The sequence below is a fragment of the Corvus brachyrhynchos genome, unplaced genomic scaffold (assembly GCF_000691975.1).
Source record: "Corvus brachyrhynchos isolate BGI_N302 unplaced genomic scaffold, ASM69197v1 scaffold115, whole genome shotgun sequence".
Lineage (NCBI taxonomy): Eukaryota > Metazoa > Chordata > Aves > Passeriformes > Corvidae > Corvus > Corvus brachyrhynchos.
In genome coordinates this window covers 24,804,205-24,826,506 of record NW_008239553.1, presented here as the reverse complement: position 1 = coordinate 24,826,506, position 22,302 = coordinate 24,804,205, and the positions used below count along the sequence as shown (strand labels likewise).

The following is a 22,302-nucleotide window of genomic DNA, read 5'->3' as shown; positions in this document are numbered from 1 at the left end:
GTGGCATGGGGATGGTGACATCTCACGGATGTGCTGCAGCGCACTCCCACAGGCAGGGAGGACGCAGGCTCAGCATGGATCTGGGCAGCAGGGTGTGAGGTGTCCTCCCAGCAGAAAGATGCTTGCTCCTCCATTCCATCCCAACACACATCTGATGCAGTACCAGAGGACTCAGATGTGGTACAAACCTCTTGGATAGAGGAAAGACCAAGTGGACATTTTACTTACAAGAAATTGCCGGTACTGCCTGGCATCACTCACTTGTGGAAACAGGACTTAGGATAGAGGCCCAAACATAACTCTAGTGCACAGCCAAGCATCCCTCCCCCAAAGGTCTTCATTTATTTTGTTGTGTGGAAGTATTGTACAGTACACATACATTACCAGCAGTTTCAGAGCCCTGAGTTGTCATTCCTACTGCCTCCCCTGAATTTGAGAAGAGGGGCAAGATCACTGTCCTCTTCCTCCACTTCACCTGCAAGGAAACAGGCCAGGAGAAGTCCAAAAACAGAGGCACCGGCTGACAGGACTGGAGATGAACCTTAGAAAGTCAGACTCCCAGTCTACCACTCTTACCATTTGAGTCCTATTTCCCTGGTGCTGGAAGAGAAAACCCTAGTGACAGCTTTCCACAAGGCCTCAGTAGTCTGAGAAACCTTCTACACACCTGAACAGAAATCAGACTAAGGAGATTGTACAAACTAATATAAACCCTATTGCATTTTAAAGGGACTTACCACCTCTCTCTGAGGGTCTGAGAAATGTTTTGGGGCATTCTAGGTAGGGTTGGGATTCTCTTAAATTCTTTAAGATTGTTTAAGAAAGAGTCAAAGAGGTATTTGCTTCTGGTGCGATCCCACTAGAATCTAAGTGGAATTTAAACTGCACAAATGAGGAAAGAAAGTATACTTTCCTGTCTTTCCTGACACAAGGCATCATGCACCTACTTTTCCTAAACCACAAAACAATAGGGCTCTGGTACCAACTCAACTTCTCTGTACCACAGAGGAAGTTAATGCTGTAAAAGACAAGGACAGTGCAGTGTGTGATGTGGAGTAAGACCCAAAACCAGAAACAGTGAGAAAGGCAAATGTGCCATGGAGAGCAGAAAGGAGGGAGGGAGCACCCAGGCTTCTCCCACCAGTTCATGTCAGTATGTGAAATGGTGCATCCGTCTCAGGAGAGCAATGACCCAGTTCCCCAGCTGGGACCCCTTCAGCCACAGAAAGAGTTCATACAAGTTGATCTGCCACAGGCTTAGGGCTTCTGCGAGTGAGATCTGGGCCCTCCTGTAAAGCGAGTGACTCTTGTTCCTCTGGTACCTAGAATGAGAGAAACAGCTGCATTAGATCCAGCAGGAAACAGCCCAGGAGGAAGGAGGCCTGTCCTACATCATCCGTACAACTGACCCTCCCCAGGGGTGGGCAATATCTGCCATCTGGAGAATTCCCAGGAAGCAGGGATTTTCTCTAAGCAGTGCTTCTGAGGAGCTGGGGATTGCCTTTCTTAGAATGAATCTGGCAGGAGAGACAGCCTGCTTCCCTTGTGAACTCAGTTCTCTTCCCACTGTGCATAGTGATCCTGGGTTATGGCAGCCCTCTGCTTCTATGCCCAGCTTCACTTCAGCTCACAGGGACAGGTGCACACTCCTATTGCTTTTCCTGGTAGCACACCTGTAAGAGTCCAGCAATCCTGACACACAGATTCCAGGAAAAGTATTTCTCCACCTTTCTTTAACAGGGGCTAATTGGGATTCATAGGTCCCTCATCAGCCTGAGAAATAAGTGTTATTTCATCTGCAAGGAGGAGGAATCTGAGGCAGAAGTGCATTGACTCATAAGACTCACAGATGGAAATCACTTGCACAACTCCTGTTCCTGGCTTTTAAACATCAGCCTGATCTTCAGTCAGCCCAATTCCCTCAATCAGGGTGCAGTGAACTTGCAGATCTATCCTACCCACAAATACCACCCAGTGGTAATGCCTGTAACGGGCAGGAAGCCCCTTCCCCTCCTCTGGGGGGACAAATCCTAAACCCTTAACCTAAGGCCTCCAACTCTATCCCTGTCCCCAGCCCCAGGGTGACAGGTTTGTCAGCTGGAGAGGCTGATGGATGTGAGAACAGCGTAGACAAAGGCTGAGATGTGTAACTGAGCAGAGGTAGGACCACAATGAGGGGACAAGACCCACAGCTAAGAGTAATAGGCCAAGAAGTCAAGTCAGAGGCTTGTCAGGCCCCCTGAGTGGGGGCCTCTAATAAGCCTTAATGACCCTGACTAGCCTGGAACCTCCCCCAACCCTCTGGTCATAGGCCCAGGAACCCCAGTTAATCTCAGACCTGCACCTTCCGTTCCTGCCTGAGCTACACTGTAAGAGTAATGGTCCCCAACTCATGCCCTGCTGTGAAGCCCCATGGCCTGGACCTCAAGTCACATACTGACCTCTTTGCTTGACCTCAGCCCTGTCTTGTCACCAGGGACCTGCTTGACAACCACTGGACATAATCTACAGATTGACTTTGGTTTGTTCTTAGACCTGCCACATCACCAGCATGCTGCCTTATCATGAGGACTTTTGATTGGATCTGACCACCATCTCAGGGTCTGTCCTGCTCGCCTTGCTCAGCTGCAGTGGGACTGGACCCTGACTGGCCTGCTGTACCTGGGATCTCCCTCATCTCCTGGACCACAGGGACAGTCAGCTCCTGCTGCTCCCTGTCTGACCTCTGGTGCCTGGATAAGAGACTCACGTGGAAACAGCTCTGATGCAGCAGCGAGACATGTTGAGGAAGGAGCTGGCACTGGCCCGTGTGTGCAGGGCTGACTCAATCCCCCTTAACAAGTCATTGGTCTTCAGCAGAAGCAGCATCTGGCGCGGGACATTGTTGAGGAGCTGGGTGATCTGGGGCAAGTAAGCAGCAGCGTTGGACCGGATCTCCATGTCCTGTGGCCAGCCAGGTCATATCAGGGAGAAAAGAGAGAGAAGGTGAGAGTACATGGGAAATCCAGGTCCAGATGCAGCTGAGATTTGCCAGGAAGAGACAGTGTTTTTACAGACCATGACACTAGGCCAGAAGCTAAAGAGCTCTGTCCTCCTTTCCTGCAGACACTGGGCACAGCACTCACAGCACAGATCACTCTTGCCATATCCCATCTGTCCCTTGGTGAGATAAGGACCTATCTCCTCACTGGTAGTATTAATAGCCTCTCAGGAGAACAGCCACTCACTGTTATCTCGGTTCTTGGTCCTAGGCAGCCTGCAGCAACCAGAATTCGTTACTGCCCTTGGAGACTTCTCACCTCACGAGCCCCAAAAGGGGCAGAGCTGCAGGTAGCAGGATTGCTCAGGAAGGTGGAGGCATGCTGCAAGACAACCAGGCTGCTTGCTCTTTCCTGCCCCATGCAACTGATGGCTCTATGCTATACTGGTGAAGCTGTTTCCAAGGCCTAGTTTAGTCCTCTGTCCTCGACACAATTCAGCAGAGGTGAGAAAGCATTATGCAGTTAAGCATCATGTTAACCCAAAAGATCAAAAATTGTCATCTGTCAGATCTAGACCTATATCCTCTATTACAGCAGCCAGTAGCAGATAATTAAGGGAAGAGTTTAAGTCCAAGGCAATCCTTCATGTTCTCTGGTTCTCCAGATTCCAACTAATACATTGCCTACTGTAAGAACCCAGGGATAACTTACAGGCTACAGCCTGAGCCACATAAGATGAGCTCCTCTCCAAATACAAGCCACCAGAGCATGCAAGACAGTCAGCTCTGCCTCTTCTGCCTGTTTTTAGATCTGAGATTTCCCTCACCATCCCAGTAAATGTAGCACAGTGTAGCTGGGAGCTGATCCTATATGCAAACCATGTCCCTACCTCTTCTTACAGAGGCCATGTCATGAATCATGACATGAAATCCAAAGACAAGTCCCTGGAACATCTGAAATCTCCAAAATCCAGGAGGACACATGCAGAGGGGCAGTAAATAATTTCTTACAGGAAGGAGCTCCTTTGTGGGAAATGACAGCTCTAAAGCCTTCTCTCCTCTGGAATGAGGGATGGCCTATATTTCATGATGTGGGATCTCACACTCACTCTTTGTGAACTTCAAACTTATTATAAAGGAACAGACCTGTACAAACTGAGTGTGCAGGTCATGATGGTCAGAGATGTACACAGCTCACACACCACCATGGCTGCTTTGCTACTGACAAACAAATCTTTGTGTCCTCCTGCTTCTATCATTGACCAGATACACAAGGCTTCAGCAAGAAGATGCTTAGCTCTCCTAAATGTTAATTGTTTTGTTCCATTATTTGTTGGCAGAAAATTCCTCGCTGATTATCTCTTATCCCTTTTCCCAGCCAGCATCATTGCAGAGCCTACATTATTTTCCACACATAGGTTTTCTTCTCTATTTCTTTTCTTTTTATTTTTAGCTCCAGCTGCTTGTCCACATCACAAAACAACCACATGATCTGTCATCAGAACTGTCATTTTCTGTCAAGGGCAAAGCCTGTGTGCAGAGGAAGAAGTAAGCTATGCCACAGGACCTGAGAAAAGCCCCTTGGCTGCAGCTGCTGAGGCTGCTGCAGGATGCAGCAAAAGACATCATAAAATCAGATGAGATGAGGCTAGCAGCCACCCTGAGCGATCAGCTGCCTGGCCCTGGCTTAAGGCAGGAACAACTATACCTACGGCAATCCTCTTACATTTGCCCAGCCTGCACCTAAAACTCTCCAGTAACACAAATTGAAACCTCCCCAGACCATCTGCACTAGCATTTCACTGCTTTGCCGTTAGATCTGGCTTTTCTCATGTTTAGCTGAATTTAAACTTAAACCCATGACTGCTTGTCCTGCTTGCAGCTCTCTTCAAGAAATTTGAAAATCACTTCTACAACTCTTCTTGACCTGCCTTTTCTAGATTTTTTTCTGACCTAACTTGCTCAGACTTACCTCAAGGGTTGCATCTGCTTGGCCACTAGTCCTTGTAGACTCCTACTGGACTTCCCCAGTTTCATCAAACCTTTCTCAAGATGCAGTGCCCCAGACTGAGTACAGTACTACAGATAAGATTTTGTTTAGGAAGGTTGGTTCCTTGTCTCACAGGCTGCTGTCATGTTGATACATCCTCATGCACACTCTCTGGAGCTCTGCACTGATGGTACCTGCCTACACAGTGCTCAGCTCTTGCTGCTGATAAAATCTTTCAAATTCACCTCTAAAGTAAGGGCAAGCAGCAGCTCATTTCCTAATGCCACAGCAAATCTGCTCAGCTCCCCATTATCTGCTGCAGGATTATCTAGTTTCAGCATTAATTGTGTCATGTAGGCAAAGACAACAGAGCTGGTTCCATACACGCAATTCAACTCAATGACAAAGTTCATTAGCACACACAGGGTACCATGAGGCTGCAGCTACACCCCTGGTGTAACCCTCAAAAGCAAGTTGGGAATAAACATTGCTCACTAGCTCAGATTCAACACTGGCCTGGTAGGATTGGAGTCAACGCTGTGCCAATTTGCTTTGGCACCTATGAATTTTTTTCTGGAGCTACCAGCTACAAAACTCACCAGATAAGCACAGATCTGTTAGATAGTCATTATATTATTTCTGATGTACAGAAAATTAACTCAGATAAAAACCAATCAAATTACTAGCTGGGGAGGGGTCCATTACCCAAGGTATCTGACCTACTCATTGCTATTGATAACAGCAAGCCAGTGCAGCAAATTCTGCCACATCCATCAAAATGAAGGAACTTTTAGAAGAGAATTTCATAGGACAATATTATAACACTACTTAAATGAACTTCATCCTTTCTACTATAAATATGTGCAGATAAAAGCAAACCATAGGATACAACACACTTCTATTTACAGACATTCGTCCATTGGCTGGATCACATCACTTTAAGTTCCTTTCTAGAAATAGCACAGTTGGCAGGGCTGCTACTATTCTTAAGGTGGGCTATGTGTGTATCAGGTGTGCGAGGAGGCGTGAGAAGGATCCCAGCATGTGTGGCTATGAAAGGGTGGAGAATGTAAGTGCAATTTCCCAGATTTGCAGTGATTGAGTTGACAGGATCTGCAGTTAAGCAACCTTGACTCCAAGTTAATAGGGTTTTTGATTGGGAGGTAATTTCCAGGGGTTTTTAGGAGTTTATATCAGTGCTGATAGTCATTTACATGAATAGTGATAATGCATTATCCTTCTCATGTCTTCCCACCAAACCTTTATGTCTCCTGTACCTTATCCTAGCCTCCTTGATGGTTTCCTGCACAGCCGCATTCAACAATTTTTTAAGAAAAGGACAATCTAAAAATGTTTCCCCAGCCAGAAACGGTGAACACTTAGGTATTCAAATATTATAAAAATTTAAGCAGCCCATGACAAGTGAATCCAGGAAATTAAATTCAGCCACTATGAAACACATTGCAGAAGGAGTCCTGGCTTTTTCTAGCTCAGTTATCAAAGCAGAAATTGCTACAGAGCTGCCAGGGGCTGCCCAGCACTGCTGTAATCTCAGTGGTGCAAGTGATTTTAACAAAGAAAGGCACCTGAGGAGAAGCAAGGGCACATGTTGGGGAAAGACACACAAGACCTACCTCGCTGGCAGAGACTGGTGACTGGCCAATGCCCCTGTTGACAGATTCCCAAGATCTGGCAGTCAGCATGCAGGCAAAGAGAGGATACAAATCCCCCGCCCCAAGCCGTCGGCTGTACTTCTGCACCCTCTTCATATCAGCCTTGATGAGGGCCTGCCAAAGGTGGCAGTAGTCCATGCGGAATGACTCGCTCAGCACCTGGGAAGGGAGACATGGTCCCCAGAAGGCCACAGAAGACAGGAAACAGGGAGAAAAGTCTTGCACCCCTTACCTGTGCCCTGTCCTCCATTTCAGAGTCAAAAAATATCATTGGAGGGTCATGGAAGTAATAGGAAAAATGTATTTATATGTGCTTAGAGGGGCAAGGTTCCAGCTGAGTGTGCTCTTTCAGCCTGATGCCCAAAGGCAGCCTCACAAGGCCCTGGAAGCCCGTCACACCTACATACCTGGTAGAGCCCATGATCCAGGAGGATAATGTAAGCCTTGCCAGAGGCTGGGCATTTCTTCACTAGCACATTGCCTGGGTGTGGGTCACAGTGCACAAAGCCATTCACAAAGATCATTTCGCTGTAGAGCTTCCCCAAGTTGCGAGAGATCTGTGAGGAGACAAGACATGGTCACAGATTGCCACCCACAGTAGGGTGCCTGCCGGGGAGGGGAAGCAGCCTCCATGTGACAATCCTACAGGGAGCAAGGGTCTGTACATGCTGATGTCCCCATGCAGAGTTCCTGCAGCTCCTCACACTGATGGATGCACAAGGTGGCTGCTGGCATCTACAGGCAGCAGGGTGGTTCAGGGCATTCAGGGAAGGATCCATCCAGGGAGCACCATGAAGGTGTTTGTGGGATCTGGGGTTATTTAAGGACACTTGTCTAGCATAAAGAAGAGATAGTACCTGTGGGTAGGAATGGGGTTTCTGATAATGAGGAGGAAAGTAGGACAGCAGATAGTGGCAGATACACATTCACAGGGAAGGCATGGAATATGCTGCCGGGGTGGGTGAGATTGCATGGAGGAATACTCAGGTGTTTCCATCCATGGATGGCAGCAGGACACAGTGGAGAAGGGGTGGGGGGCACTCAGCCTCTCAGTCTCCTCACCAGAATGAACATGGGTTCCCTCTCCCCTCCCTCATCACACTGTCCCCCACTTTCCCTCTTCCTTTTCTGAGACGCATGCTAATCTGATTTGCAATGTCTGTGAAGATGAAGAAGCACAGAAAAGCTGTTTAAATCACCCTGTCACTGCTGTGTCCCTCCACACTACTGCTCCTTATCACCAAGAGATGTTATTAAAGTTAAAAATGTCCTAGGAGCAAGCAAACATCCCCAGGGCACGGGATCAATCCCTTGCCACGCACTAACACAGCAGCCTTGCTCTGCCATCCCACCACCAGCCCTCCCTGCCATCCCAGAGAGGCACAGTGCTCCACAGCAGAGTGCTGAATAAGCAATTAAAAGACAGCCATTATAAATCATTCCAAGCATATCTCCAGACACACTATGTAAGCAGCAAAGGGGCAGCTGTCCCCACAAGCAGAAGTGGTGGAAGAGGTAACAGGGATAGTAATGACAGCTCATCCTGCAGAAAACCAGACAGACAAGAAAGGGCTTGCTTTACCCACTTCTGAAATGTGGCCACCTCTAAGAAGAGCATTCATTATGAATAGTGGCCAAATAACTACAAATGAGGAGAAAGAACAAGAACCCTTCCTGCAGCACACCGACAGGGACAGCAGTATGATCAGGTGAAACAATCCTCTGTCCCTCAAGTGGGACCTGGAACCACTGCTGAATCACAGGGAATGCTGGCCTGCTCCAAGATGATTCACCCACACAGACAGCACAGCACAGCCCTATGACCTCCTGTAGTGCAGCTTCCCTAACACCATGCAGGTGTTATTTTAAGTACTGACTGAGGGGAGTGATGTTTCCCCTCTGAATCACTGGCAGAGATCACCAGAGCCATGAAGTGACCCTTACAAGTCTCCTTGATCGGCAGGCTCTAAAATTAGATAGGACCAAAGTACCAGGTGCTGTGATCTCCTAGAAGAGATGAGTAGCCCTTGCTGACAGTCCAAGGATGTGCCAAATAGTCTGTTTTAAGCCCATCATGTCACTCATTCACAAAGCCTCCCAGGGACCTGTACACCAGAAGGAATGGACTCCGACATCATGACTGATCACAGCATCAATCCTGACATTGGTGCACACACTGGACTAACCATGCTTGGCCCTCGCTGTCTCAGCTGCTTGTCCTTCAGGGGCATGGAAAAGCACAGAATTATTGAAAATGAGGACTTGAGGACAACCTGGGGTCCAACATGATGCCTCATACCCATCGAACAGAAGTCCAGACAAGGGCTGGCAGTTCCACAAACCGGTTGATTGGTCATGGCTGAAGGGGTTGTGCAATCTCCATCCTTAGAGGTTTCACAGAGCTGACTAGCTAACACCCTGAGTAAGCTGGTCTGACCCCATAACTGACCCTGCCTTAGAAGGAGATTTGATAGAAGCCTTCCTGAGGTTCCCTTCAAAACCCCAAATATCCTAGGATCCTACAAAAACGCCTCTCACCAAGTTATCCATGCCACCCTCATAACAGCATCTTATGATATGGCTGCAAGCTCCAGATGCAGAGAAGGTCCCCCCTCCTGAGTCACCATCAGCAGAAAGGTGACTAAATAGGTCTATGGTCATAGCCTCTTGCAGCCCATGATGCAACACAAAAGCAGCTCGAGATCCGTCTTCCCATCCTCCCATGAAAACAGAGGGGTCATAGCCCTGCTCAGACCCACACGCTGCGTCACAGGTAGAAGACAATGTTCACTGCAAGATCCCCATCCTCTCTCTCTTCCCTGCTGTACTTACATTTACCTCTCCCCCAACATGCAACCTTGAGTATCTCCAGTATCTTCAACTAAACTTCATGGCTTCTTTAAGACATATGAATGTATTCTGTACTATTTCATTAGCATACAAAAGATATTTTACAGGGATTTATGACACAAGCATATAAACAGTCTTCACTTTTGGAAAAAATTTACCATGGAGATGTGGTGCACACTAAAGTATTTTCACATAGTTTTGTTTGTTGTCATACCTCTAAAATGGGATACAAAATAAATTAAGATAGAAAGTAACAATACTGCCAAATTCTAAACAAAATATGAAGCTTTACACTCTAGGTCTTAGAGTGTAATATGAATAACAACCTATCATTGTAATTCAGACAAAGGAAGTTCACATTTCTTGAGAAAAAGTTTAGGAAAAAAATATGAAACCTTTATATACATTAATTCTTCAGTACTGTGCCTTGTCACTTTGGGCCCTTATTCCACCCTTATTGAGAAGGCCACTGGATAAATAATATCTACAGAATTCACTTTGGAAGAACACAGCTAGGTGACATGACAAAACAGACTTATGAAAACCTTTGCTCAGGAGAAGGGAGGAATTCAGCATGCATTTCAGCTGTGTAAGACCTCAGGGTGAAGGTGCATCACAAATTAGAAAAAAGGTTGCAATGATTTACAGAAGCAAAGACCAAAGTTAACACACAGGCTTTTTGTTATGACACAGAGAGGTCATCAGTCCTTTCCCTGTTTATCATCCAACAAAACAAGGTCTTTATCATTACCAGCGTCCCTCAGCATTGTTCTGCTGCACACTGTAAAAAAATAATAATCACTCTTGGAATTCTGCATTCACTTCCAGACACCTCATTAAGACAAGAGATGCAGACTACACAGAGGGAGTTCAGAGAAAGCAAATAAATGAGCAGGATGCAGGAGGCATTTACTTGGGAAAAAGATTAAAAGAGAGCTGAAGATTCCAAAGCTGGCTAAGGAATGGCAGAGGAGGAACAGTCTACCAGTTAGGTTTGAATAGCAAGGAAACAGAAGCACTTGTAGTTCTGTATGTGCTACAAGAAATACAACTAGGCAGAAGCGGGTGTAATCATGAATGGCATAATTTAGGCATAACACATATTTTAGGCATAACAAAAACTATGCTAATCAGCAAGCAGAGCTTAGCTTGATACATCAGGATGACATCAGGATGACATCAGGCTCTAGGTCTGGCCAGAGGCATGTCCTTGCCTATTGCCAGAGGGTGTGTTATTGCCTAAAAGAAGTTAAATTTGCCTGTCTGTGCAGCAGCAGAATATGATGACTACAGTCACCAAGTGAGCCTGTGGCCTTACCAGTCAATGCAAATACCAACCTGCCATTGCCAAATTATGCAACATGACCATGACACGGTGTCAGGGAAACCCCACACTTTCAGCCCAATGTTTTCATTTTGAAAAAAAACAGAGCTGAGGAATAAACAGATTGCTGACAACAATCAAACAACAGAGTGACAGATACTTGTATAACAGCCCGACCTAGGAGTAACTCTTCACCAACCTAAGCACAAGAAGTGCTTTTCATGTATCAATCTGGCAAGGATGCTACATGTCACAAACCATCCTATGTGAGTTACAAACAAATACAGAAGAAAATAAGAATGCAGTGAAGACATTAAGGTTTGTTACTGTACAGCATCACAGTCTTTCTATAAACTGGCCAAATTCACTGGAAATATGTGAGACAGAAAGTATAACTTTGTCAGCAGTTCCAAAAATTTACCCTTTAGATGGTCAGAACCTTTCCCCTAAATCCCAGCCTAACTTTAACGATGTTCAGTTTAAACACTTCTTTAGCTAGCATAATCCTAGCATTTAACTAGTTCCATTCATCTCCAGTATTTACTATCCCAATGTGTCGACCAGTCAGATAATAATCAGAATAATAAACAGCAGAAATTTGCCCCATTTCTACAGGGTGCTCCTTCACCTGGTGTGTCCTAGGAGTCAATCTGCCTTTTGCACAGTTCCACTGCATAAGAAAGACACACTTACACTGCAACCAATATCCTAAAGTTAATTCTAATATGGCACTTCTCTCTGACAAACTCTCAGTTTATTTAAGAAACTCTTCTCATTAGTTTTCGAGCACATGACTTTTCACTCAACATTGCTCCTTTTTATCCCTTTCTACTACTTCAGTCCTCAAGGCCAACAAGGGCTATTGCTACTCTGGTCCTCCTCCATAATGTCAGACCTCCCAGCCTGGTGTCATCAACAATCTCCTTGATACAGTTCTGTTTATGTTGAGGTCATCACCAATTTGTTAAGTAAGATCTGTTTGAAGAGCAAACCTCACAAAACTCCACTATGGTAATTTCTGTCCACCATTGCCTCCACGAGTTTCTCACCTACTTTGCAATTTCCCTACTAATCCCCACTTTTTCTAGTTAATGGAGTCATATCCAGCGTACCAAATATTTTAACAAGTACACCTACTGCATTTCTGTCATCTAATTCAGAGGATCCCAAGCTGTAGTGCAGCTTGATACCAGCAGTGATATATTTCTTCTTGTATATGTACACAGCCACAATATATTGCTGCCATCAGTTTTGAAAGCCTAGACAACCTGTCACCCTTGCCCCTGTATGCAACTCTCCCCTTAACAAATCAGCACATCCACTGACAGAGCGATGTGACAGTAACAGAACTCTAGAAAGTTCATCACAAATGAGTATCTTTAAAAACACCAACACGCAAGAAATCTCTCAGAAAAGAAAGAATGCATGCAAATTTGAGCTTGTGAGTATTCCTACAGTAAAAAGCACATATATCATGCTCATGGTTAGCTGCAATGTAACAAACCAGCCTGGTTTTATCTGGGGAAAGTCACTGATCCTTTCCTGGACTTGTGAGCAAGCTGGAGTGGTTCTGGCTCCATGCCTCTAACTGACATAAAGAAGAAAAGCAAAGGAAAAAATACTGTGTCATAGTCCTGTAGAGATGATCTCACTGCCTTGCCTCTGATAAGTCCTAGATGAAACTGCCTGATAGGGCATCATCCCTTCCTGTCCCACCTCCATCTGTGACTGTCTCTTTAGATCAGGAGCAGATACTAGTCTCTGGCCTTAATTTGGCTGTAATATTTGCCAATTATTTTAAGAGATGGCGACACTAACTTCTATTGATCTCATTAAAAGTAAAGGTCGTTGTGCAGCTCATTTCTCAGGGCTCAGTATTACCTCCTCCGGCCAAAATAATAGCATTGATTTTGGAACCTTAATCGAAGGTTAATTGGATTGAAGACTGTATTGGGTTTTTGCTTGCTTTCATTGTTGTTATTACAGCCATCATCTAAGGGTTTGCTTAATCCTGCTAGGGCAATTCTGCCCAATTAAACTGGTGTCAAATTAGCAAAGGGTGTGAATGGACAATAGCCACAATTTGAAGCCTTCTGTGTCTCTGCTCCAAAATGGCTCTTATCCACAGCAGATTAGGGTGGTCACAGTAGAGATTTTATTTAACACTCTGTCCTCTGTGATCCAGTTGTGAGGATCAAAAGTGCTGTTAGACAGTACTATCACTACACAGTCATCTAGCATCACAGCAAGGTGATGTCTGAACACACTTGATATCATTAAGACACAGGAATAGTTTTTAGGACTCCTGGAGTGCACTCCTAGCACTAGTTCTGTACTCTCTGTTGGGGACTCAGGAAATTATTTTCATGCTCAATGCTCCATCTTCCATGGCATTTAAGTGGGGAGAAACTTTATGATTCATCCACCCAGGGAACTGAGGGACTAACTCTGCAAGTTTGCACAGATTCTCAAAGGGACACACCTAGAGAAGACTAGTCATTGTTTTTTTAATTGTTTCTTGCATCTCTGTCAGACCCAAAATGACCATGGGGATCATCTCCCTTGGCTTTAAATGCAGTTGTATTTCCTTGAATTTAATGTAAAGCATCTTGCTGAGTCTTAAACAATTGATTGACATTGATGTCAACCAACTTTCAGTTAGAAACAGGTTTGTGTGTAATTTAACTCTTTTTACCTGGTGTCTGTGCACAGTCCAAAAGCTGAAAATACTGGAGGTCACTATTCTTGCTTATCAGTGCCTTGTGAATTTCACTAAGCTTTAGACAAGATGAAACGTAGGACAATCTGCAAAGAAACCTCTCCCCAGACTAACTCAGCAAGTACAAAGAGCAAGAATAGCCATTTTCCCCAGAAAGAGTGCTCTTCTCCATGCTCCGCTTCATCTAACACTTGAGTGTTAGAAGCACAAATACTTGAGACATGAGAGGTTTCCACTGCTGACAAAAGGATCCCACCCTGGGAAATCCCACTTAAATTTTAGCAGCTACACGGCTACAACTCCTGACTCTTGGCAGAAGGGTAAATCCCAGACTGAAAGCATATTTCAAGTTGCAAAGCTGTCAGCTACAGGAAGGTACTGGGCTCTTTACTGAGCTAAGAGATACCGTTCCAGTGCAGAACCCATTTAGTAACAGAAAGAAGCAAAATGCCACAGTAGGATGGGGTAACAGATGCAAATAACTGCACACAGTAGCTCATCTTAAGTACCTTAGCTGTTTGCTTTCCAATTCTCAGCTGGACAAAACACTTTCCTAACTTCTGAATCAACCATGGCTCATGATCAGGCTCTTAGCAAGCTGAAGTATATGGCATCATTTCCTTTCCTTGACTCAAATCCAAATCAGGGTGATCATGGGGACTCTTCACTTGGCTACCTGAGCTGGCTGGTTAGTTTGAGGCAATACACCACATGCCATGACCGCATCTGGAAGCTCCACAGGTCCTACAGCCTGCTGATACAGCAGCCCCTGCAGAGACAGGCAGAGAATGCACAAGGAAGGACACGGAGAAGCCATGTGGAAAACCAAAGATAATGTTAAGATTTGTATACAAATAAGGTCTCTCTAAATTAATCAGGTATAATCAGAATGGATGCAAAAGGAGCATTTGTGCCATTTGGGATCTTCTTTAAAAATCCATGCTCTAAGTAGGCTTGCTATCCTTACTTTCCTCCTGTATACAGTATGCTACAAATCCCCTGAGAGCCCCTCAATCTAATTTTTCTCTCTTCCCCGCCCTACTGACTTCTTCCAAATATACCTCCCCAACCAAGACTGCAAATGTTCTTACGTTTTGAAATAGGAAGAGACCAGTTTCCAGGCACCCCCTTCTTAGCCCTGCCATGTTCTGGCCTTCCCTTAAAATTCCTGCCAGCTCATCCTTGATAACTCTCCTCTCCAGATTTCCCTTTCACTGTCAATATCCTAGTTGTATGTTCCTCCTCAGCTACACTTGTACATGAATAAGTAACTGCTCCACAGGCAGATATTTCAGTGTTTGCACTTGTCTTTAGAAATCAAAGCCTTCTCTGATTAAATGCCATTACAATCCAGCACTTGGACGGATCCAGAGAGATTAATGTGCTTTTGGGCAGCTTTAATGATAATCCTGCTACAGACGGTATTAAGTAAATGTCAGTAACCTGGTTTGAAGGGAGCTTTCACCTCAGGGATCCTTTCCATTTAGAGGAGAGAGGCTCAGCTTGCTTTTCAAGGCTGCATTGTCACAAAAGAGAAATCCTGCTTAGTGAAGACTCCTCTTCCTCCACACCGTAAAACAAAATGGAGTAAGTTGATAGAGGGATTGATAAAATAAATAGATACGGGTGATTTATAGGGAGCTCATGCATCTCTTGAAAGCCAAGACTGCTGTCATACTATAAGCCAGGTTACGGTTTTGCAACCCCCTCCTCATGCTCCTTTCAGTGTCTGCTGCCTTTTGCTCATCTCCCCACCATGCCATGCAGTCCTTTACCCAGGGCAACGACAGCAGCAGCCAATAATTAACCCAGGCAATATTTGTCCCCATCTGCTGCACCTTGCTGCAGGAGAAGTCTGGGGTGAGCACTGCCCCTACCTCATCTTACTGTGGCCATAATAACAGACCTCTTTTCCCATCACATGATTCTGACAGGCTCAGTATTCCCTCCTTTCTACCTTGCTTTATTGGCAATGAGTAAAAGTTAATCATTAATTTCAGGGGGTAAGAAGAGAAAAGGAAGAAAGAAAATTCAGTCCTGCCACTGAGCTGAGTAACATTCTCTACCTGACAGATGGCCAGAACTCTCTGAGGCTTATACTTTGCAGTAGTAGAAGTCTGTTGACAACTTTTTAAAAATTACTTCTTAGCTATCATTTAGAGACTAGCTCAGACTCAAGAAAATACGTGATTTCACTTCTGCACAGAACATACTGTGCCAAGTCATCACGAAACAACCTTCCCAAAGGCATGGATGAGCAAAAAAATTAGCAGAAATTTTCAGCCTACATTGCTCCCATCACAAGCAAAAGCTTCTGCAAGTTAGAAGAACTGAAATTAGCTGCTGCTCTACAACCTTGCTATCTCCAGCAGTTTGAGAAAATTCAAAGAAAATCCCAGGGAGCTACGCTATGCTAGCTACCTCAATCCCAGAATGGATCTGCTGCCTGAGATCTGTGAGGAAGCGCAGCTCAAAATCTAAATGTACATATTGCTCAAGAGTCCTTTCATTAATGCATCAAAACAAGCCCTTCTGACTATTTCAAGACTTGAGGAGTATTCACTCTCCTATCTGCGCGTGTGAGATAGATTTGACTCCTGCCTATAGCAGAAGTATAAGATAAACTCACTCAAAGAAACAACTCTCTTACTTTGGACCAGCTGACTTGTCCAGATGAATGGAGCTGACCATGTTTTGCTACAGACAGAACTTTTCAAATCTCTCTTAATAGCAAAGTCCATGAGATAAAAATAATCAGAAACTGAAGTTGTTCCTTTAGGGTGACAGGAACTTCCATCTTGGAACAAACCACGATCTCTTTAATGTAAGAGCATATGCCTCCTTGAAGATGCCCCTAGCTCTGCAGCATACAGGAGAGTGTTCCCCAAAAGGGATTATGTACTTTTCAAAGGAGCACAAGAACAGATCTCTCAGATCGATTGCTCTGTTCACATCTCTGTGTGCTTATTCTTCTGCCCCATCCCATCCTGTCTTGTCAGCCTCCATTTTGCATCAAGGCCAACATCAGTTTTGCATTGCCCACCATGCCCAGTTCAGAGTCGGCTGAGAAACTACCTCATTGACGTTGATGCCATTCCTCTCCATATAGGCCCTGTCGTTCACCTGTCCCCCTTCCATAAACTCCATGAGAAGGACGCGCCTTGTTGAGAGCTCCCAGTAGATCCTCGGGACCTGAAACAGAAACAGATGGGTTAGGTCAAGCAACAGCTTGGGAAGGGAAGGAGAATGTATCACACAAATCCCAGAAAAGGAGTAAAACTGGAAGCAGCTGAAGTGAGGACTTGGTTTTTTGATGAGCACAAGAGAGGTAAATCCATCTATCAGCCTCTTCCCCAGGACAGCAGCAATGTGTACAAGGATAACACACTGATTTAACCACAGCAGAACCTGATCTCATGCAACATTTCTGGCCACACTCTACAGGATTTTGACCACCTCCCATTCCCAGTGATGTCTGAGAACTTTCTTACCTGCTCTGCAGCTCCTCTAGCTGGGCAGTTTAACTAGTACCTATTGCAAGTTTCTGAATCATCCACTCAGCTCCTTTAGACAGGAACTGCATTTTGTTTGCTACGCAGAGGGTCCACTTACGCAGCTTTAAAAATTACAAGCCATCGTCATAAATTGTATCTCCGCAGAGCCCCTTGGAACACGAATGCCTTTGAGCTGACAAACCCTGCATACTTAGGCCATCTGCAATTGAACTGGGAGAAAAATGGAGTGTCACAAATAAGGGACTTGTCACAGAAACCATGGGAGACCCTTAACTATCTTATTGCCAACAACACAAGTAACGAGTGTAAAATGTCAACGCACTTTTCATCCAAGCTATGGTAGATCAAGCTGAGTGAGGTACCAGAGAAGAGGTCTGGTGTCATCCAGAGAGGCAGTGACACAAGTGTTGCTCAGGCTGGCTCCCCATTTTCCAGCCTCCCTCTCCAGACAAATTTCTTCCATGTTGAAGTCCCTATTGTCAAGAGCCATTTCACTGAATTCCCTTTGGATACTCCTCATGTCACTGTGCTGACCAAACCCTCAATCTGCCCAGATCTGCTTTTGCACATGGCTGAAGCCACACATGTACATTTTGCCAAAGACATAAGGGAACTCCGCCCATTCCCATTACTGTGCCCCACTAGAGAGATAATAATTTTGGATCATGCAGAGAGGGAGCCAGCCGTGCAGTCTCCTCTCCTCACCCTCCTGACTCAGCCATGGACTCAGCACCTTGGGGCAGGACAGGAAGAGGTAAGAGGTGTTGTCCATTGACTGACCAAAACAGGTGATGCTCATCATTGCTCCTGAACAAGCAGCATTTGCTGCTCTTAACTATTGACAACGTCTCAGTCCCTTACACACTATCTGCTTCCCTCCTGTTCCTGTCCTGGAGAGACCACTTCTACTTTACCACGTGTGTGCCACTTCAGATCAAAGGCTCCTTTGCTGAGCAATTTCAGTGTTCCTCAGTCCCACCGTTCAACACTCCTGGTATACTTTGCATGTGAATCTTGCTTAGACTTTGATGCCATAGTTCCACTATAAGTAAGGGGGATTCAGACACTTGCAGCCCTCCCAGCTTATCTGGATGCCCATTCTTTGCAGTTAGATTGGTGAGAAAGCCTGCTAACTCCGAAACTAACAGTTCCCCATCCCATCTAGCTCACTGATCCCTTAGATCACTTCCGATAACACTCATTCTTGTCTCAGGATTTACACAGGCAAGTCAGTGGGCTTGCAAAGCACTATTCATGCTGTCAGAGATGCCTCTCTCAATCACAGCCAAATTCTTCAGCGATTTTTTTAATTACTCACAGATGTTTGGCTCTAATGCTAGTGTGTGGAAATAATTTATCTCTGGCTTTAAAAGCTCACACAGGTTCACAGCAAAAAATCTACTTCTCAGCTTTCTAGCGTGTTCAGGAAAATTTATGATACAGGAGCCCAATTCTTCTGTTGTTTTTAGGTGATGAACACGTCTCTGAATTGGCAGGTCAGACGGGAGGATCCATTATTTAGCCATCTCAAGTCATTTGTTATTGTTACACATATTGATATCATGATAGCTCCTTACCCCAGCAAGGAGGTGATTGGCTGTCTCCGTGGGGATTTACTTCACAGCATGCTACTTACAGCTGCAACAGATACATTCTCTAAGGTGCATCACTTCTGGTAAGTGCCCACTCAGCAAAACCACTCGCCTTTGGCCTTCCATAGCCCTGGTGGCTTTTAGCTGTCTGTGTCTATGGGAAAGCCACTGCTGCCGCTGGGCTCCAAAAGGACTCCTCCAAACCTGGAGTCAGGCAATATGGAATTACAACCTTTGCATGGAAAAAGCAAGGAAAAATGAATGTATCAGCCTGTAAAGTCTAACAAAAACTCACCTTATTTCAGACCTCTGTCACTTCTATCTTGGGACTTCTGCATAAACAGGAGTGAAAAGCTCATTTAGAAGTGTGTATGCAGGAAGGTCCCCAGGAGGGTGTGTTTTTGCTGCCATTTTGTATGTGCCATGGGCACAGTCACATCAGTGACTGCAACCATGGCACTATGCGTGTTTCCAGAAAGCACACACTTGAGGCTTGTGCCTCTTATATGTCAGCAAAAGATTTCTGAAAGTGTGACTTTGAAGATGTGACCTTATGTCTTTCCAAGAATGAGATGTGTACATGTCTGGTTTTACTTGAGACATTTGTCAGTGACCTTAGTGTGTGGCAGGGGAGGTGGGGTAAAAATGTCAGTGGGCAAGAGCACACACGGGTGCAATTGGGTTTCTGTATGAAGGTAACATGAATGCATTAGCCACAGATGTGTATAAAGAATGAACATCCAATTCTAGAGTAAGAACATGCTTTTTTCAGTAGGAAGGACTCATGTGAACATCCTTCCTCCTGAGATACAAAGTGTCCTCAATACTACTTGACATCATCAGTTTCAGTCTAGCTTTTCTGTTCTATGTCCATTTCTTGCCCTCAGTTGAGACAGAGCCCAAGGAAAGGTACCATCAGATGGCTCAGCAACGAATGGCAAATTCACAGTCTCTGAACAAGTTCAGAAAGAAAATGAAAATGAAATTCAGAAAGAAAACCTGGGAAAATAAGTAGCAGGCTCCAGAGACTGCTGGTCCCAAGCCACCACTCCCGACCCAACAGAGTGCATTCAGTAGGAAACAAACAAGGAGAAAGCATGTCTCAGAGCATTTTCTGGTCTGTATTTGGAGAGCAGTCTAGGATGAACAACACAGAGGGGCTGAACTCCATTCTCCCTCCTTATGGTTCCTCCACCTGGTGAATGAGAAGCCTAAGACTAAGTAAGGGAGACTATTAATGCACATACATATACAGAAATACGTGTTTCCTCACCTTCAGGAAGTCAAAGTTTTTGAGCATATGAGCAACCTTCTCAGCATTTCTGCCTTCATTGAGGAAATCCAGCTCCAAGGGCAGATTCTTCTTAGCTTCTTCCACCAGCCACATGAACTCAAAATCTGGAAAAATCTGCTTCACAACCAAGAGGAGAACCTGAGAACAAGGAAACAGACAATCAGTTCCATCCTGGCTCCAAAGCCACACAGCTACACACTGTGCTGTTTTGATAGGATCATTCCATATAACTTACAGATGAAAAAACCAAGTGCTTTTAGGGTTCCTGCAGTATCACAGCACAACACAGTGTCATGCCTTGGTCATGTAACACAAATTCCGGCCTACACTTCCACAGAAGAAGGCACATCTAGGAGTTAAATGATGGCATACACATCAAAGGGAGGCCAGCTGGCTGCTGCCTAGAAGATAGTAAATCTCAGGAGAAGAGATGACATGGCCAGATCTCACCAAGGGTGTTGCCCTAGAGCAATTATCTTCTGAGTCCGATAATTCTACATGTCATTCTTTGACCATTTGAACAGCTCTCAGATAAAGCAGATGAGGAAGATCTAAAGTAAGACTTGTCACCTCTGTGTTACTTCTTCCACTGTTGAGCACAGAAAATCCTCTGGGCAGTTCAAAGAAGACAGTGGAATTTGGATACAGTTAGTAGGTTACAAATCTTTAAATAACACTTCTGGTGGGAGTCAGAGGGCAAGTTGCTCTTCAGCATCAGACAAAGCCATCCTCACAAGGCTGAGGAGGTATTTTCCAAGTATCATATATCCACCACATGGAATGCTCTTCTTAAAAGGATTAGGTATTCAGCAACACAGCACCTTGAAAAGCCCAGCCAAAAAGTTCCTTGAAACGTTTGCTTGAAGCAACATTTAATGGGTGAGTGAATCAACATTACACAACCGGATGGCATAATCAAAGCTGCATAGCAGGCAAGTATGCTTTCTGTTCAAAGAAAGGGACAGTTTCTCCACCAGAGTCACAAATTTACACAAGCTGACAATGTGGACCACACCTTAAGGAAAATAATTTTTTTGGCTCTTTTTAACTAACTGAGTCATAAAACAAGTAAAAAAACATAAAAATACAATGCACTTTGCTGTCTTTATTTCACCTGTTCTGTACATTTATCCGAAAACAGAAAAAGGCTTTTAAGTGTGTGTTATTGCACAGTTTCCCTTTCTCGATCTCCACCACTGAGGTGGGAACTCCTGCACTGCCAGAGGAACATTTAAAGTACACATAGGAAGCTGCTATCATTGAAATGTATGACAAAAATAAATTTATGAACCATCACTGCTCCTGTTCAGTTGTGTGACAACATTTGTTCTCCACCCCGTCTCAACTTCTCTTATCTAAATGTCAGTTGCAAACTCAATGTTCCTTTAAAAATGTAATCACCAGGTTCCAGACACTATTGAATTGTATTTTTTACTGTTATATCTAGAGGCATAAATCCTTTCAAATTTATGTCACCCAAATGAAATGTAACCAGTGATCTTCATGAACATGAACATAAACTTCATAGGGCCTCCAAGATTATTTCTTTGGTGCCTGACGCGAGAAAATTCATGCATTTTTTTTCCTTTCTTCAAATGCTCTTTTCAATCAATTTGCCAACTCGACCATCAGCAGGGACATACTAACAAGTATTTCACCTACCCCTTTTCTGACATCTGTCTAACATATTGTCTTGAAATAATTATTGATATAGAGAGAGCAGTGAGGTATCTCTCTCTGGGTTTATTAGATGCTGTACTGATTTTTAAAGAGTCAGCACTGATGCTATGAAACCTCAAGCTACCTTTCTGTGTTCAGATTCCTTCCCAGCAGTCTCTAAATAAGACCATCTCCATCAGTATTTAAATTAACCTCTTACCTAGCTGCAATGTCTGTCTGATTCTTAAAGGACCAGAACATTAGCACATGTGATCTGGCTTTCTATGCAACCTACACAAAAACAGTCCCACACAAGGATATGATGGTGCATGCAAGCCAATACTCCAAAAGAGACCTTTTAAAAACAAAACTGCATGTGTCACGTTCTGAGCTACCTGCCCATATATACAACACATCTTGAGGATGGTAAACTAGACTGTCTGTACAAGAAGGACAGTACCAAATTACCAAAACAAAATACACTGGTTTAGTTTCCAGTTTCCCAGGAGGAATGGTTTAAAGCCAGAAAAGACAGGAATCATTCTAAAATAATTTGTTTAAATGTCTCTTACCAGTATAACCAGAAATCACAGCAACATGGTGTGAGGAGATATGTTTTCTGTGGTATCCACTGTTGGAAGGGCGAATGTCCCAAGGTAGACACAGGTTTTGGTTCATTCATACAGAATCCTCTTATTGCCCTGAT

At 44.6% G+C, this 22,302-nt stretch overlaps 1 protein-coding gene across 4 annotated transcripts in view; it reads right to left on the bottom strand.

The window, feature by feature from the left end:
* Positions 1-318: 318 nt before the first annotated feature.
* ADCK1 (aarF domain containing kinase 1) overlaps positions 319-22,302 on the bottom strand; it is a 79,570-nt gene continuing 57,586 nt past the window's right edge. For 2 of the 4 annotated variants that reach the window (XM_017742233.1, XM_017742235.1), the window contains 6 exons: positions 19,917-20,075; positions 16,612-16,728; positions 7,051-7,200; positions 6,605-6,802; positions 2,750-2,943; positions 319-1,322 (listed from right to left, as the gene is read on the bottom strand). In XM_017742233.1, the coding sequence (XP_017597722.1) occupies positions 1,151-1,322; positions 2,750-2,943; positions 6,605-6,802; positions 7,051-7,200; positions 16,612-16,728; positions 19,917-20,075 (990 nt within the window). In that variant the 3' untranslated portion in view covers positions 319-1,150. The remainder of the gene's footprint in view (positions 1,323-2,749; positions 2,944-6,604; positions 6,803-7,050; positions 7,201-16,611; positions 16,729-19,916; positions 20,076-22,302) is intronic. The other 2 variants (XM_017742234.1, XM_008639632.2) reach the window with 1 other exon arrangement.